Raw genomic sequence first — 19,484 nt, forward strand, 5'->3', positions numbered from 1 at the left:
ACCTATAATCAACCAACTTAGGGGAAACCTTGGGCATAGGAGCCACTTTTGAATAATCACTGTTTCGACCGTCCAGATGAGAGTACAGGCAGCAACAGCTTTGCTTCAAAGTAGTTTTTTGAACAGGCACACCAGATAGTTATTGGTACTGCACCAAAATGTCTAATAGAGTAAACTTACCAGCTTACCAGCAGCTGGCTTGCAGATAATGTTGCAGACCCCAGGCTACAAAATTCAACTATTCTCTCCATTTTCACAAAACTCTCCAAGATCTAAATCAGAGTTAATCTTATAGAGTTGAAGATGTTTTTAGGATCTTGTATAAAGACAATCCCAAGTCATTTTGTTGTTGTAAGCAAACCTGTTAGCAATGGTAATAAAGCAGCATGTCACAAGGAGAAACTGAACAAATGTGCTGGGTTATGATCAAGAAATCTAGACTGGGTAAACCCAGCACAATCTGCCGGCGATTTGATTTTGCCGTGCAGCTCAGGCTGGAAACCTGTACGTTTATCTATCCTGCTTCCGTAACAAATCTCTGGGAACCAATCACAAACTGGCTTATCCACCTGGTGCGCTATTGGCGGGTTTAACACGATGACGATAGAGAAGCGACCAAGCAGCTTCTTGTTTACATTCCGTTGATGCCGCTGTCGCTGCTACGTCACCCGGATCGTTGGTCTGATTGGTTGAAGGACTATCCAATTGCGTACAGAGTCATTTGAACTATGCTCGTTGATCTCGCCTCTTGTGCAGTAGAAAATACATAGAAGACTCCCCAGACTAATGTATAATCTTAAAAGAGCTTGGTCTGGTCTCCAGACTACAAGAAATCATCATTTAAAAAAAAAAAAGATTAAAGTTACTTCTCCCAAGTTATTACTGTATAAGGCGTCAAACATCTATTTCATCAGGTATAAAAGCCAGGCTGAAAATGAACTCCTGTCAGGGAAACTATTACATGAAGCCATTTATGGATTACAAACCGTATGAATGGTTTCACTGATATATCACAAAATGTGAAACTAGAGTTACAATCGAACATCTAGAATGAATACACTGACATCAAGGACAAGCTCATTCCACTCCAATAGCTTATCAGAAGGGTTTGATTCATTTACTTCTCTTTTGTCAAACATTCCCTCTACTTCAGACTATGCTTCAATTCTGACAATATATTAAAGGCTTTTAGGGCTACATCTTACAATTATTTTCATTATGAATTAAACTGCAGGTTACTTTCTCTATTAATCGATTAATTGGTCTACAAAATGTCAACAATTTATTTTTTATAGTCACAATTGAAGAAGAGTGCCACCTTAGAAGCCTAAGGTGGCATTAGTCATATTCAGTTCACTATCACATAAGATGAAGAAAAAAAGCAAATTCTCAAAATAGTTGCCGATTAATTTTTTGACTAATCTTTTCAGCTTTTAAGGTTTTTGATGTAGACTTTACACTGTTGCTGCTTTCATGCAGTTTTCACTCTGGCAATCTTTCATATGGTGCCATGGATCTTGAAACCACCCTGCTTTATAGCATTTGCAAAAAGCACAAGAAATGTATGCATCATTTTATTTGACTGCATTCAAGCGTTGACAGGGTAATATGACTCATTTCAGCACGAATCATTTAAATGCAGACAATAGAACCACATTTACTAAATGACTAATTTTGAATTTAAAATCCTCTGCTAAAAGGTTTCAAAATCTGGAGGAAACAGCTTACGTATTGCAAAAAGTATTGTGCCATAGCGTGCACAATTTGCATAAAATGCTGCATGTTTTTGTAACAATTTGTAACACTAATAACTGTACATTTACTAAATCACGCCGCCAGTTTTATATTATATACGTACTCCTGACAGTAGAATAATACACTATAAACCTAAAAGGCCCAGTCATGCAACAAAATAAAAAATACTGTGAAACCACCAGAATCTTAAAAAAATACAGGGATACAAATGTTTGGTCATACCTCCCAGTACTAATATTGAATACACTCAAAGAAGGCTATAATAATTATCACCTAAAGCATCGCTATAATGACATGATGTTCTTGAAAATTGCCCTCCCTACTAAAGACAGTGGTAAACATACAAAGAGAAGCATTACAGCACTGCCTATTTCTAGTGAGATGATGACAGTGGCTGTCCGTCCAGCCCGACAAAGTTGCTGTTGGTTGTCATCATCTCCACTGTGTATGTGTGCGAGTGAGAAAGAGACATAGATACCAATCATGTCCTGCACCACACACACACCAATTACTGCCAACCAGGCCTCACTAGCTACAAATACGTGTGTGCACTGACGTCAAGTGAGTAAACATGTAGCCTAATATATAAATCAACGATGAATTACACTACTCTCTGCTAGATACAAATTTACAAACAAAGCATTTAAGACGTGCTTCCCTGTGTGTTTGTGAGGCTTACGGGTGTCTGTGTGCATATCACTCTCAGCAGGGCTTAGTGTCATGTTGCCAACTGATCAGCAATTCAGAAAAAAAACCTGCTCCAGTTTGGCTCTGAGGAAGGAAGATGAGGCATGTGAGTGAGCGTGTGTGTGTGTGTGTGTGTGTGGGGGGGTATTCGACTATATCGGTATTTGACCAGGGAGAGTGAGAAGAGTTTCCCCGGCTCTGTGTGTCACTGTGTTTGTACGAGGGCTGCAACACGTTCAAACTTTCAGTGATGACTCAAGTGTGTCAGTGTGCAGCGCATGGTCCTGTGGGTATTTATATGTTGTGAGGTGTGGAGGAACTCTTCTGGCTCTGTCCCTGGGGGGCTGGGGGCGTGGAGGTACCTACTCACTGCTTAGGAGCACCCCACAACCCCCTCAAAATACATATGATTTATATAACTATATTCTTGCACAAAAGCAACACAGCTAAGACAATACATAAGACAGACTTTAAGCCATACACAACCTTTACCCATTAACGACACGTCTTACCAGTATAACACACACTATAGACCATACATATAAATATACCAAAACACACAACAGTACAAGCACTTTCTAGTTGACTGCTGCTGATACTGTACAGTATTTCTATCAAACAGGTTGACAGAGACTACAGGTAATACTGAAAACACATCTGAACCCCTGCACTCCAGCTATATTCATTTATCTCCAACAGCTTTGCTTAAGTTTAATACGTATGGCATTTAACAACTTCACCTGGCCTGATGTTCAAAGACCCAAAACATCCAGTGACCTCAGGTTACATCATTAATGCTGTGTCACAAGTATCACAGCATAACAGCTACTGGTTTATATTTGATACTGTTAACAATTAATCATATTTTGTGTTGTGTTGTGTCTTTCAGGTAGAGCTGAAACAATTAGGCAATTAATTGATCAGTTAATCAATACAATTAATTGATAATCAATTAATCATTTTTCAAGCAAAAAATGCAAAGTATTCTCTGGTTCCAGCTTCTCTGATGTTTTTTTTTTGTCATGTATTAAAATTAACTGAACATATTTTGCTTTTGAACAGCTGGTTAGCTGAACAAGCAATCTGAAAGAGCTCTGGGAAATTACTTTGGGCATTTCCCCCAATTTTCTGACATTTCATGGGCAAAAGATTAATTGATTAATGGAGAAAACAATCAATAGTTACAGGATACTTACTGTAATACAGCTTTGTAATACAGACACCATATTTCTATACTAAAGTATGCAGTTAAAAAAAGTAGTAATGTAAAAGTATGTATGACGCCCAGCAATGGTGGTTTCTGTGACAAGAGGTTCAAAACAGAAATATCCTGGAATCCTAATGCTGCAGAGCATGTAACAAAACAATAACAAACCATCATAGTGTAAGTGACAGCGTTAAGTATCCATCAGTAACTTCCTCACCTTCTTTGCTGAGCCTCACGGCTTCAGCGAGGCAGTAAAGCTCTTTCTCGCTGTTATCCAAGGATGAGTCTGCGTCAGAAAAAACACAACAGCCACTTACAACAAACTTTGGGGCCATGCGTGGAGCCATGCTGGTCCGAGGCTGGCTATCAGGTTAGCATTAGCTGGCTTCCTAAATCAAGTGAAGCTGTCAAAGCTAACAAACTTACAGCTGGACAGTTGAGGATATCATTACTGCACGCGCCAACGGTACAAACTCTGCGGTTAGCTTCGCACACGCGCCTTTGCAAGACTCTGTTAAAGCAACCTATTAATATTGCATTTCGTAGTAATATTTTTTGACAGTTACTTTGCTGCGATTTGACAGACCCTGCATGGTGGAGGAGCTTACTCAACTCAAACACAGGCAGTTGGACCACGCACTTCCCGACAGTTTGTCCGCAAAAACAGCAACGCTACCGACGTGCGAACTTACTGTCAACAAAACGTAATTTAGCCGCACTGACGAAGGAAGACCAAGGCTCGCAAAGGAAGGTATCCGGACTTGGTATTTGGCGATCCAGTGTCGCCATTGCTCTTCCTTCTTGTTGCTTTGCTGAGAGCCGTTTTTTCCTCTCTCCTTCGCACGCAGCAGGCGAAAAACGAAAGAACGAGATATAGTGACGTCGTTGTCGGTGAGCTCCGGCTTGGTTCGGCATCTGTCGGAGGGTTGGGATCATGGATGTACTAACTAGAGAACGCGACAGAGAGGGAGCATGTAAGTTCAAAAGTTCAGTATAGGTACATAGCCAGGGTTCAAAATTTACTTTTTCGTCCACCAGCCAAATGGCAAGTGAATGTTCGAATTTTTCCAGCAATTCAATAGACTACCATTGTTTCTTTGGCTGGTAAGTGAAGCAAATCTACCAGCCACTTGCATATTTTACCAGCATTTGGCTGGTGGACGGTGCTAATGTTGAAGCCTGTACATAGCCTACTGTAGTAGCCTACCTCTTATACAGTCTGTACAGCCTATTAATATTATACAGATTGCTCACTGTAGGGCAGTTATATGGTTAAATTCTGTTGCATTAGAAAACATTAGAAATTATCTTTTAATTTAAATAGCATTGGGTAACATAACGGAATGCCGTAAAAAAACAAATGACAGTGTCAGTTATTGACTATATTTTAGTGGACCTATTAACTACAAAGACAGGAAATGCAATCAATAGGCTATCTGCCTGGTATTTTAATTCTATCATAAAGAAGGGGGAATTTTTGTATGGTTGTGATAACAAAACCTATGTTTACGGCGGGAATGTTTCATTCAACAATTCTTTGCCAGGCATTTAAAAAATTTTTGTAGTGATAATAACTTGACCTCATCCAGTCAATATTGCTAAATGTCAACAGTAAGATACATGTGTAAGATCAAGGGGACATTATAATGAACTGATCCATCTACCTGTTGCTGTGACTGTAAATGTTAAGACCATACCTTCATTATCCACTAAAGGTAACACTATCTGCACTGTTAGCCTTAATTGGTCTGGCCTTACTAACAATGGCACAGGCAATCCTTAATATACAAGGGATATACGCTATCTGTACTGAACTGTACTGAAAAAATGGTGGCAATTGGGCACTTTGTAACCTGAAATAACTGTATAATATTAGACCTGGCAGGAATGAACATGTAGACAAACTCCACACTCTAAAAATGTACCAATGCTAGATTTAAATCTCTCTGCTTCATTAAAAGGAATTAGAGTAGGCTACTATAAGGGGCTGCCAGGGAGTTGCAAAGTAATGGTAATAATGGGTTTTAGAAAGAGGAGGTCAGACCCATGAATTACATTATGGTTTTAGTAGCTCAGATTATATTGTAAAGCTACAGCTACAGTTTAATTTTGTGAATATCAAAACGTTTATTTTGATTATTTGACTTCACTGAGAGCCTAAAAAGGTCTAAACGATGTTGCAGCCTTGTGCAGGTTAAGTCAGAGATTAGAGACACCACTGCAAAGAAAACCTCTACATAACATAACCAGTGGTTCCTGAAGTGGGGACCAGGGATAACCAAGGGTCTTTCAGAGAGGTACAAGGGTTACACAGCTACATTTATAGTTTGAGTTTAATAGAGGACATCATTGATTAAATATGCCTGAATTCTCTGGTCATTAAAACAAACTGTCCTAGGATGTGCAGCGTCTCAAAAGTGGCTCATTAGGTCAAACTCATGGCACTACATTGACCTCTTGTGGCTGAAAACAGAACTTGCATTTCAAGTGCAAAATGAAGGGGGATTGTCTCCTTTTCAAGAAACGTGATTTCTCCTGTTATGACGACTAACTGGTCACTTAAATCCAACTTTTATTCAAGAGATGAACAGCACAGCAGTTCTATGGTACAACTGCATGATGCTTGACATCTAATTTGAGTGAGAAAACCAGAGAAGGGTGGAGATAGAGAGGAAATGGCAGCCTGAAATGAGGGCAAGGAAATTACTTTGATTAGTTTATACTGATGTGTCAAATCAGGTCAAACACACACACACACACACACACACACACACACACACACACACACACACACACACACACACACACACACACACACACACACACACACACCTCTATTCTCTCCTATTTCTCTCTCTCTCTCTCTCTCTCTCTCTGACACATACACACAAAGGATGACTCAACCACAATGTTGTGTTTGTTTCCTGCACAGTGATCATTGAGGTCGCAGGACAAACCAGGAAACACAAAGTACTATTTTTCTTCAAAGATCGTGTGAACAATGGTTTTGGGTCACAAACACTTAAGCATCTTCAAATGCTTTCACTCTTTTATTTAACCTTCTAGGTTGTTTTGTTTTTTATCTCACCTGAGCAGTTGAATCCAAACAAAACTGTACTTTTTTTCCAGATGTTTAAACCTGCACTATAAAATCACATGATTTCACACATGACCAGGGAGAAAATGTGGAGTGAAACTAAAGTTGAATAGACATTTTGTAAAATGGTTTGGCTTTCATATGGGGGCATGACACAAAAGTCAAACGAACACACTCACAGGCAGAGTGCATGTATGTGCACTGCACACATACAACCACACACAAGTTTGCAGATGGACAGGATGTTTACTAAAGAGATTAATGAAAAAAATCATTCATTTTTATTGAAAAAACAAAGGTACATTGAAATTGTGCATGTCACAGACTGAATGTATGTGTCTCTCGAATAAGACAGTTTGGCAGGTTAAATGCATATGAATCATTGACAAAGCTATAGCTAGTTGGATGATGATTACAGGAGTGCAGAGGCATAACCAGTACACCACACACACATTCATTTAATGTTGCTGATCGACAAAGTTAAATGAATTTACATCATCCCACTTACATTTCTAGTATATCAAAAAGCAGTAGATACTACAAAAAAAAATCCTTCAAATAATCATTTACATATGCTAAAAAATGAAAAATAAGACAAAAAAGTGATAGTTTATAAAACACAACATCAGCTCACTGTTTGGTGTCTCAAGAAGGATTTATAAAAACTAGACAATCAAATAAATTGGACTGTTTTAAACAACAAAATAACTGATTAACATCACACAAAAATATGGAATAAGCTTAAACATGGAAGAAAGAAATAGTGCTTTGGCAGAGTTGTTTTATGTTTAACAGTGATGCAAAAAATTGATGGAAAAGTCACGACGATATTCAAAATTTCAACACAATCAAGGAATGATTTAACCTTCATCTTGTACCCTAGTTGAGACTAAAATAAATCAAAGCCTTCGGCCACAGAGGAACTGAAAGATCTCAAACTTTGGCTGCAACATTTTCCTGAACTAATTAAGTAGCCAACTTTCAATCAAGTATTCTTTGTGGATTAACACTCTCACAGTGCTTTATAGGACATCATAAAAGCATATTAAGCACCATATGAGCGACTGTGCATGTTGTGATAAGAACATCATACACTGAATGTACAAACTGCCTTCCTGATATTTGTGTTGGAGGCCATTTTACACAGTCTATGGCTAATGTCTCAAGGTTTAATATATCCAACCTGTCTCCTTGCCTGCACAGATGTACCTTAAATCGGTGAAAGGATAAAGACTTTTATATTGATTCACCTCATCAGTGTGCTTCATTAAAAGAGGAAATATCTACACTAGTTTGGTAAATTAATAATCCTAGTTTAATTGTTGACACATTGCAGTACCTGTTTGCCACCAGTAGGGGGAAATGGGCTAACTGTGAGAGAGCTTATGAATGAAAGAATGAAATAATATTTTAGTCATTTTCTAGGTACACAATGTGCTTTGAAACTATAAAATATACAAAATAGGAAAAAGATGCAAATGCATGGCTCAATTTCAAGGCCAATACCAAATGTATGCAATACACTGTATGTCAATAAATTCAAATGAATGGTGTGGTAATATAGTAGAGAGTGTTATGCTTCAAAGTACACTACAGACAACTGTTTCAACCTCTCTGATACACTGAAAACATTGATCACCCGGGGCGGCTGTGGCTCAGGTGGTAGAGCGGTTTCCGATCTACCAATCGGAAGGTCGTTGGTTCAATCCCCTGCAGTCTACATGTCGAAGTATCCTTGGGCAAGACACTAAACCCCGCGTTGCTCCCGTTGCTGCGCCATGGGTGTGTGAATGTGCATGAGTGTTTATCTGATGAGCAGGTGACACCTTGTATGGCAGCCTCGGCCACCAGTGTATGAATGCCTGTGTGAATGGTGCTTTAGTTGTTAAGCCTACTACTTTAATTATCCTTATTGCGGCAGATGTTAAAAAACCTTGCTCCTTGTGGTTGCTTTTATGTTATATAGACAAAGAGACAAGCTCAAAGTACCTTACATTCATCAGTATATAATAAAGCATAATACATGTAGCCATTGTCCTAAAAATGGACCAGAGAAATGAGGAAACCTCTCTTCCTAGATGTATAGTATATAAAACTGGTAAAAAAAAAATAATAAAAATAACAAATGCTAACCTACACATGAAACCTTAGTTAGAATTCCTTCTCTTTGCCCAGCCTCCTCCTGCTGCAGGGGTGCTTAGGCCTTCAGAGGAAATCTTTTGGGAAATTTACATTGCTTTTCGAACTGTTCTCAGTTCAAGTATGCCATGATTGTGCGAGGAATGATATGACATTTTGGGTAACAAAACAGCTCTGTGTACTACCTACAAAGCTGCTACTGTGTTGATAAGGTCCAAATCTAATAAATATCCAAATCCATCAGATTTTAAACTGACCATCTATCCATTTTTCATTCATTTTTTCTCTCTTCATCATCTTCACAGAGCTTTTGTTGTGTGTAATAATGTCTTTATGCACATACAGTGTGCATGTGCTCAAACTGTGTCTGCTCTGTGTGTGCTGTGTACATGTATGTGACTATGTGTTTGTGTTGCTTTATATTGTATATGTTAGATGGGTGCAGGGACCTGTTGCCTTCCAGGTCCGGGCTGAGAAGAGAATTTCTGGGAGTGCCAACGGGTCTCCTTGTACACAAACCAGGCGTTGCTGGCCCACACAAACATGTTAAGGTAGCCAAACACCTGGAAGAATGCAGACAGAAACAAACCTACAGATTAATATGACTAGAAAGCACATGTAATAAAGGAGGTTTCTCATAATGTACTGTAAATTTGTGATATTGTATGTGATGAGCGATGATACATTAAAACTCGTAGGGAACAAAAAGACGACATTTTGAAACTTGATTGGTTTGATATCAATCACAAACCCACACATTCTTGGACAGTTTGAGGACTTGCACTGTGGTCACATTTTTGTGTTCATTCCAACAAATTTGCTTTGGACTTGTGACACAGAAAATGTTGAACAGACCACAGCAACAGTGTCCGAGGAAAATCAAAGTGTTATTGCTCAGTGTCTCATGACTGTGAGTCAGGCTGCTTAATGTTTCTGCTTAAATCTGCTAGCGTAATATAATATAAACCGAGTGGGATGGGACACTGCCACAGTCAATAACTCTGATTTTATCCTTATAGAAATATCCTCTCTAGTGGCCAATGATTTGGATTTTAACGACAAATTGAATGAAATTAACGACAGTTGAAGTGAATGCTGACTGATATTAGTGTAACCAAAATCTAATTTCTAAAGCTGCTCTGTATTTTATTCTCACCACAGAGATGTTGAGGGTCCGCAGGCTGGCGAACTCAGTGACCTCACAGGTGATGTTGCTCCCCTTGCAGACTTCCAGCGTGGCGCTGATGCCTCCAGTGTCCGTGGCATCCTTCACATTCTGCAGGCCCTTTGCCCAGGCTGATGAAGACACCAGCCACAGAAAGACCAGGATCGCTGTGATCAGAAAGTCCTGGAAATGAGGATTGACACATCAGCGCTACAGACAGAAGCTACAAGTCACTCAATTACAGTGTCTATTGGGAAACAGACTAGCAAGATAAATACTCACAAAAATGGGTCCAAAGTCAGAGTCCTTGTAGACGTGCATGTAGCCTAAATATACCAAAAGAGCCACCATACTGTACAGAAAGCAGACGATGGCGATGCCCACAAAGAACTCCACTGAGGAGGCTGAGTCTCCCACCATGTGTGTTGTCGTGACAGAGTGGTTACACACAGTGGCGTTTCCCTCGATGAGCGGGACCTGGCTTAACCTGGCCAAGATACAAGAGGATTTTCAGATGGTAATTTCTTCAAATTCAGTACTATAATGAATTTATCATCCATTTGTGCAGATGGCGCTTTTGTATCTCGCTATGTAACTGATAAGTGATATTTTAAACTTGTGCCTGACTTTAAAAAAATCACCAAAATGTGTGTTGTGATTCTCACCTAAATGGGTAGTGAAAGTTGGCAGTGAGAGTTTCATTCGTGCCATCGCCGCAGAAGAGAGATATGATGTTCTTCCCTGAGTATCCGCCACAGCATCCAAAAGCAAATATGGCCGTGAGCTGTTTGGTCAGACAAGAGAGGGAGAGATTGGGGAAATGGTTGAGTCTGATGTAAGAAAACCCTGTTCAGCTTTAAGGAAATAATATCAAAATCAAGAAACCTAAGATATTGGAGATTTGTTTAAGAGGAGGGGAAGATATTCAGTACATTCTTTCTAATAAACCTACAATGCAAAACACTAACTATATTACATTGACTGGTAAATGGAACCAACATACTAATCATAATTTGATTATGATACTCCCGACGTACCTGTCTGTACTCTTGGAAAATACAGTTTGAAAGTGTGTCACCAGAATTTCACACCCAGAAAAAAGTTGGCACCGAAAACCTAGCATCAGCAGTAAAGAGCCAGAGGGATTAACAGATGGCCAGCATTTTACTCTAACAAACAGCTGAAAATAAAACTCACTACTCAACTATTTTTACAAGATCAGTTTTCTTACATTTGTTTTTCTCTGATAGAAATACCCAATCTAAACCACATTTTTCAAGAACACCTTTATTTCTATCTTCGTCTTATGTATCATTTTAAAGGTATTTTAAATATTATAAAAAGTAAGATTTCCATGTCTTTTTTTTAAATTATAAAGCAGGTCGAGGTGCTATATAAATACTGTGAAAATAAACAAATTCACAGAGAAATCAATCAATTCACTCGTGCCTTTATACATACAGTTGTGATGTCACAACTATACTAATATATATATATATAGGTAGAAAGTGACACTCAGTACCGTTACATTCATTCCCCCGCTGCAATAACGGTCCAGCGACTCCGAGAGCACAGATGTGGAAGACCCGGAAACATTACATTACATGTAATTTAGCTGACGCTTATATCCAAAGCGACTTACAATTGCTATATATGACCGTCTCTGGAGCAACTAGGGGTTATGTGTATTGCTCAGGGATACATTGGTTGATGTATCACAGTGGGAATTGAACCCAGATCTCCCACACCAAAGGCATGTGTCATATCCACTGCGCCATCACAACCCTGGAAACACTGACCAATCAGAGCACTGGGCTTTTTCAGGAGGGGGCCTTAAAGATACAGGCCCTAAAACGGAGCTTTTCAGACAGAGGGTGAATACAAGTATATTTAGACAGACAATATGAGAAAAAGAATGTGTTTTTTGAACATTAAAGCATGTAAACATGTTCTAGTAGAAACCCAAAATACAAATATGAACCTGAACATTAGCATAATATGGGACCTTTAACCTTTAATTTGCTGCTGAAGTCATCCAGCAACACCATATGTTAAAACAGCAATACAAGTTTGGTTTTACATACATGTGTGGTTTGAGAGATGATTTGGAAGACTTCTCACAAATAAAATAAAATGTGACTTGCATGGCCGCACTAATGCTGCTATTCAGCTCCTGAATTCTTTCTTGCAGGGACAGAAAGCATCTGATTCAGTGTGTAGGCCATGTGATGCTAATACTCTCCTTAAAACCAACACATACAAAATTCTTTTAGTCAGGCTGGCTGCTGCTAAGCTTCACCCTCAAGCTGCAGTAGGAAGATCATATTATTCGAGGGTATTGAGCTCATACAGACTCTCACTGATATCGCTTTACTCAGACTTCATGGATTGGATTTGTTTATCTCAAAATATGTCGTTAACAGTTTTCACACAGTCTTGACATGCATAGCTTTATGTCTCTGCCCATCAACACACATCCTCACTAAGCCTTCCAGTATAACAGACAGCTGTGCTACAGTGCAACACTAATTCAAAGATTTAACATCAGAATAGAGGAAACTGTACTCATGCAGTTAATCAAGTCAAGAATCTAGAGGTCTATAGAATCATGTTGTAACATCCCCGTTTTTTTTCATAAACATTGTAAAGCTGCATTCATTTCTTTTTTTTGGCGACCCGGGAGGAGCACAATAAGCTGTGAACACAACACTGACCTAAGCTAGCAAACAGTGGCTTATTTGCACGTCTACATATAGCAGACAAGGAGCAACATTTGCATTTGTTTGGAGTTGTATTTCTGGCCTCCTGACTAATGTTAGTCTAATATTCACTCTACTTTTAGCATGTTTAACAGAAATATGTGAAACGTTAGCTGCTAACAGCTCCACTATGTTCACCAGCTAGTTGCTAAGTTTGTCTGTGTGTCTGTCTCTAAGGTTAAGATGATCTTTGTCCCCTTGTCCCCAAGGCTGAAATGTGGCATATAACATGTCAGAAAATCAGCAAAATGAAAATGAAAAAAACGTAGATTATGAGAATTAACACTTTTAAGGCATTTCTGTTATAGTAGACAGCATGCAGTGGACAGGAAGTGGATTACATTATATGACAAAGGAATGATCTTTGACTCACACCTCACATTGCTTAAAAAGAAACACTTTTAACTGACCTCTTAAATTCTGTTTCATCAGCACAACAGTATCACACATACGCACACCCTTGAAAAATGCTTACAACAGGCCATCTCAACTTTTGGTCTTTAGCGTCACACCACAAGACCCACACGCACCCACACACCTCAAGGCCTCTATCCAGATGTTTCTCCAGATGTCACTGGCTTCCACTTCCTGTTTTTCTGGCTACACACACCACAGTAAGCTACTTCTCTCACATTCTTGTTTCACTGATTCTGTCACTCTCCCACTACGAGGTCATGGAGCCTCAGCCTGAATAACTGTAAAATCCAGGGTGGACCAAACTCACACACACACACACACACACACACACACACACACACACACACACACACACACATGTTCCTCCGCTTTATCTGCACGGTGACCTTTTCATGAGGAATCAATATGCATTTGACATTATATAGAACACTGTAATACAATCCCTGTTTACTGTAATCTGTTATAGTTCCTATTTCTGCTATAAGTTTTTATTTAGCATACAGACAATGAAAGTGGTATTAACCTTCTTATATAACTCTTGTCAAGAACGTACATAAACATATTAAAGCTGGCTGAAGAACAGCCCCTGTTCTTACACCCATGCAGGAGCATAAAAAGTGCTCTTATGACAACTTGTAATGAGTCGTTTCATTCAAATAAGGCTATTTTAACGGTTTTAGTGGCTTCATTAAAAATGCGTGTGCAGAGTGATACTAAGCAATAATGATAGTCAAGGCCACACACACACACACACACACACACACACACACACACACACCTCGACATTTTAATTCTTTTGTTTATGTTCACTTTTAAACTGAGCATAAACACTGTACTGCACAAACACTGTTGGACAGTGGGAAATTTTGTCAAGCTTCCAATATCACCCTTTAGTCCTAAAGAAGGCTACAGGTGGCACCTTCTCTAAACATGGCGACTGCCAAAGACAGTGGGCAAACAGCTGCCAGTACACAAACAACACATCTGCAAACCACACAGCACCAATTTATGGACATTCCAGACACTGCCAAATTAAAAGCACAGGTAGTATCTTATAACCAAACAGCATCAGCAATTTGCACACATAGAAACCACTCACAATATGTGATAGAAGTTCAGTTACAGGTTCCTTTATGCAATGCAAATAATGAAAAGTGGACATGAAGGAAAAAGATTGCTTCTGGTCGGAAAGATCCTTTAGTTGCAAAATAATAATAATAATAATAATAATTAAAAAAAAAAAAGATGAATATCCTCATCAATCTGAAATATCTTGTAGGAACAGAATAATTAGCAGTGCTCTTACACAAAGGACATTGAGTCCAGGCCAGTCCGACCAAAAACCATGTGTGCCCATTTTGTCACTGGGTTTCCTTCAGAAGCCCAAGAAACCTGTTTCTCCCTCTTTTGGCAAAGAGACCATCACATCACCACAAGTCCAAATAGAGAAAAATATCTTTATCATCATTATTCAACATGTTGAGTGAATGGGGCAGCCTCGTAGCATTTGTTACTCCAAACCCTTCTTCTGGTTTACTACTATGTGGGCGATAACATCGAGGGAGGTATGAGGGTTTAGGCTAAACCACTCATGTGCCAAGTAAACATATTTCCATTTAGATGACTCAGATGTTTACAGGGTAAATGGACATCGGGCGAAAATGTTGGACTTTAGACGAGGCAAACTACTGGATACCCTCCAATTTCATGGGCAGCGGTAGTGATGAACCATCTGTCAGAACTCTAAAATGATATCATCAACTTGCTGTTCCCATTCAACTGCTGTGTTAAATATATGTCCGAAATCCACAGGCCAAACACACATTCACTGCTGCAGCCTGAAAGCAAGATATGCAGTATTCAACATGCATTATTTAAAAGGGTTACATAAGGCCAACGCTGTGACACACACACACACACACACACACACACACACACACACACACACACACACACACACGGTCTTGTCCTGAGTCAGATGACTGGGTGTTACTGCAGCTCTATAGCTCTGTATGTGTGTGTGTGTGTGTGTGTGTGTGTGTGTGTGTGTGTGTTATGAGAAAATAGAACAACTGAGAGAAACTGTAGCTGAGCTTCATTACTCCTCACTGGATTCCTCTGACCCAGTTGTGTAGAGCAAAACTGATTACTGGACTTCCCATGACAAACTGTTGCATGTCCTCTCATGATACACAAACTGGAGTGTATCAGCAGCCAACTGAACAGTTATTCAGTGGTAAATTATTGCTGAGAGATGCATTAATCTATAACTGTGTCCTCTGAAGGACAGGCCCATGCAACCAGCAAAATGATCCAAATGCGCTGGACATAACTGAGCTGAACTCACGTCAGCCAAGTATTCTTTGTCAAACAGTTTATCTTCACTTTCAATCTATGAATCTTAAAGATCTGGATGTATTGTAAGATAGTAAAAATTGGCAGACATGTCAAGTTAAATTGATATATTTTTTTTTAGAAAAAGGCCTAAATTATTGTGATAATCGGCGTATTATTGGGTATTAGGGTGTTTGTTCTTGTATGATAAACACTAACAAAGTTTAAGCTTTATTTATTAAATTACTGCATGCATTTTATTCATTATTGTAAGTGTAAAAACTCAAAGTTGATATGCTTTCATGAATGTCTGAAAAAAGTCATGGTCATGTAATATGTTTGCCATCTGCCCGGGATTAGGGATTTTTCTCAGGAGTGAAAATCGCCGGGAAAAGGGAAAATCCAAGGACCAAGAAAAGGACTGAACCTCCCTGTCCTCTGGGTATGACACACACACAAACAGACACACACACATTTAGTGTATGCATCCAACTTACCCACTCCACCAGTTTGACGAAGCCCAGAGGCTCCTTCAGCGGCGACAAGTTCAGCCGAAATCCGGTCATCATGATTTGTGCTTGATCCAAAAATCTTTATCCAGTTGTTCCTAAACTGTGGATGTTGGTCCAACAGGGAGGAAAAAGGGGAGTTGTTTGACAGAATGACGTGGTTTTACTGCCGACGCTGCAAGAAATGATCAGTCCAAGGTGTTTAAAGTAACTTCTCCAACCAAACTTTGCACTAAATCACATCTCTGCCATGCAGGGGAGATGGTTCAACGTACTAAAACTACAACTTAACGCGTTTCAGGAATCTTTAACAACAAACGTCAAAGAACAAAATGATTAGTGTGGATATTTTTTGCAGTGTAGCTTGAAAAACGAGTGTCTAGCGCTCCACTTGGTGATGCGCAAAATACGCAGGCGATGTCGCGGATAAAGAGCGTAAAGTGTGCCAAATTACGGGTTGCTTTTGGTGGCGTCATGTGTATTTAGTTACAGTAAAAAGATGCTAAATGAAAAAGCGTGACCCTTTCTGATGGTTTCAACACTGTTGCAAGACAGTTTTGTTTTTGGTCTACTGGCTGGAAAAAGAATCTACCAAACGATGACATTATAAAATCCCTCAAAGAGAACTTAACATACATGCAGCTACAATATAAGCAATGCATTATCATGCACAGTAACACCAGGAGACTAACGTTACGTTACAGCCCGAGTAACAAAAGGCATCAGAAGTGTCCTACTGAGTTTTCATTGGATCCATCCGCCAGAATTCGCAGGATGATCCTCGTTGCTGAGTTTGCAGTCACTGTGAAACGCCTCGTTGGTCATATGACTCTCAACCAAGAAAAAGAAAACCTCAGAGACGAGCTGCAACTGACCGAGTTAACATAAAGGGTCATTTCACAAGATTACTTGATAAGGGTACATCACATGTCTAACATGATGTTAAAAGGGAGCTCCACCGATTTTACATGTAACGATATGTTTACTCATCATACGTCTGATGATAGAAATATCAATATTCTATGGATTGATTGCATTTACAGTAATTTTACAGTATTTTAAAGTAGTAGAATGATATACTGTCTATATTTTTTTTCTTTCGGTCTAGTTCTAATGAGGAGAACTACTGAACTTGTAATAACAGTTGTACAATGTCTTCTGTAGCTCTAGAGGAGCTTTTCAAAGTCTGGAAAAAAACTAACCCTGATGACATCATCTGGGTTATTTTGATTTAGGGTTGGAGATTTCAAAATTTTAACAAAGCTTGCATTAAAAACTAGGCCCACATATAGAGGTTTACTCCTCCGACCTGCGGCCCTTTGCTGCATGTCATTCCCCCTCTCTCTCCCCTTTCATTTCTTCAGCTGTCCTGTCAATAAAGGCCTAAAAATGCCCAAAAAATAATCTTAAAAAAATAAAATAAAAAAAAACTGGGCGGGGTGTCGTTTAAAATACGGAGGTGTACATTAGGCAACAAGGGTCAAATTAAAGATGCTATTTTGTTGCTATTTATAGTTCAGCCTATAACCCTTACCCTGCCTCGAAGCAAGTCCAACCAACTGTATGCAAATGCAAAACTGCTACTAACCAAAAGTGTTATGGTGAGACAGAGCTGAGATTTATTCCTCAAAAACAGCGTCATTTTCTTTTGGGTATGATTTTTTTTTCTCTGTTAAATGGAGGTGTCTTAACAACAAAAGCATACCAACACCAAGCAGACATGTATGTTGAAGACAGACATTACATAGAAATGCTACTTCAAAACGGTTTGAATGCAGCTCTAATTGTGTGTCATTTGGTACAATCACGGGGAAAATAGCAGCAGGATTAAATCTGTACACTTCCAATTTATTCATTTCAATTAAGCGCCAGCCTCATCTACAGAGTATTTTAGTCGCTTCACAACAGGTCAGCTAAACATGCAAATGTGAAATTTGCCTACAGACAAGCAAACAATTCAACCAATTTGTAAAATAAGTTTCCAATAATACATGAACAATGAACTAATATTTAGTTGGGTTTTAATGGAGCAGATATTTCAAGGATGTTCCGATAATTGTTTTACCAAATTACATTCCTCTTTCCGGGAAACGTCCTGGAAAATGATTAGGAAAGAAAATGTTACCTTAATGTCAATTGGGTTATACTTTGCCAAAATGGGGCTCTTAAAGAGCCTGATATTAGTGGCTGAGGACATATAAGGTATTTCAACTGCAAACAAAACCACTAAACAAGTGAAATAATATTTTAAATCAACCCTATACAAAAGAAGGTAAAATAAATCAATCATTCCAAACTGACAGGGTGGCATCTTTAATCAATGTATTGTTGACAATAAAGCAAGTTATGTTCGTTAACATATCAGTTGTGTTGGGAGAGAATTTGGGAAAAACAACATATACATACAAGTAAAACAACAACAACATAAAGAAAAAAAGTATTCACAAATGGACTAGGACTACACACACACACACACACACACACACACACACACACACACACACACACACACACACACACACACACACACACACACACACACACACACTGCCAGTTCAGTCAAGCAGGTTTGGATATTCTTCTGTTGGTAAAAAAAACGTCTCCCTAACCTGCCTCTCTGCTTTTAGTCAAACTAGTTGTTGTATGTACTTGCGAAGGCAGTATGGCCGCATCATTTGTAAATAAGGATATTTACTGCAATATTTCTGGCATATTTTCTCTCCTTTGTCATACAAAATAATATTTCTCTGAGGTAAGAACTGAGACAGTATCAAAATAGTAAAATCAGAGTTTTACTAAAATGCACCTCATAATAACTGTTGTTGTGTTGTTACTCCAGTATTGGATAACAAAGTCTAAAAAAGGGTGTGAATAAAGAATAAAGGATTACCTGGAGTTTTAAAAGTGTTAGTAAGACCGTCTACAGCTATGCTAGTGGCTTTGTGAGATACTTTGAGCTAAATGCTAATGTCAGCATGCTAACATGCTCACAATGGCAATGCATGCTGATGTTTAGCAGGTATGATATTTACCATGTTCACCATTTTAGTTTAGCGTGTTAGCATGCCAACATTAGCTAATTAGCACTAAACACACAAAATACAATTGAAGCTGATGGGAATGTCGTTAATTTTGTATGCATTTAGTCATAAATCAAAGTATTAAGACACATTAGAATTAAATAGGTGGTAGGAACACTGCACAGCCTGAAGAATTCTGCCAAATATTTATTTTGCTGTGATGTCACAAGCTCCTCTTTAATCCCTCCAAGCTCTGCTAAAGAATTATCCCTTCACTCTGAAATGACCAACTCAGCAATGTGACTAAACACACCTGCAAACAGGAGTGGCACTCCACTGGGATGCTCTGAATGGGAAGATAATGAACTCCAACAGGCATTATCAGCAAGATCCCA

At 38.9% G+C, this 19,484-nt stretch overlaps 2 protein-coding genes across 4 annotated transcripts in view; both read right to left on the minus strand.

The window, feature by feature from the left end:
* The window catches only part of atxn7l1 (ataxin 7-like 1), a 29,518-nt gene extending 25,194 nt beyond the window's left edge, over positions 1 to 4,324 (minus strand). For both annotated transcript variants that reach the window (XM_031284860.2, XM_035996137.1), the window contains exons 1-2: positions 4,076 to 4,324; positions 3,867 to 3,935 (exon numbers count right to left, since the gene is read on the minus strand). The gene's annotated coding sequence lies outside the window, so the exon portion shown is untranslated. The remainder of the gene's footprint in view (positions 1 to 3,866; positions 3,936 to 4,075) is intronic.
* Positions 4,325 to 7,004: 2,680 nt separating this feature from the next.
* On the minus strand, positions 7,005 to 16,872 carry sypl1 (synaptophysin-like 1). Of its 2 annotated transcripts, XM_031284868.2 has the most exons (6): positions 16,807 to 16,872; positions 16,058 to 16,172; positions 10,716 to 10,834; positions 10,333 to 10,537; positions 10,042 to 10,233; positions 7,005 to 9,448 (listed from the first exon to the last, which is right to left on the minus strand). In XM_031284868.2, exons 2-6 carry the CDS (start codon positions 16,127 to 16,129, stop codon positions 9,317 to 9,319), a joined length of 720 nt encoding a protein of 239 aa, XP_031140728.1. In that variant the 5' UTR covers positions 16,130 to 16,172; positions 16,807 to 16,872; the 3' UTR covers positions 7,005 to 9,316. The 2 variants fall into 2 exon arrangements, with proteins under 2 accessions (XP_031140728.1, XP_031140727.1); XM_031284867.2 differs by lacking the exon at positions 16,807 to 16,872 and having other exon boundaries at positions 16,058 to 16,344.
* Positions 16,873 to 19,484: the final 2,612 nt, after the last annotated feature.

The sequence above is a fragment of the Sander lucioperca genome, chromosome 20 (assembly GCF_008315115.2).
Source record: "Sander lucioperca isolate FBNREF2018 chromosome 20, SLUC_FBN_1.2, whole genome shotgun sequence".
NCBI classification, from domain to species: domain Eukaryota; kingdom Metazoa; phylum Chordata; class Actinopteri; order Perciformes; family Percidae; genus Sander; species Sander lucioperca.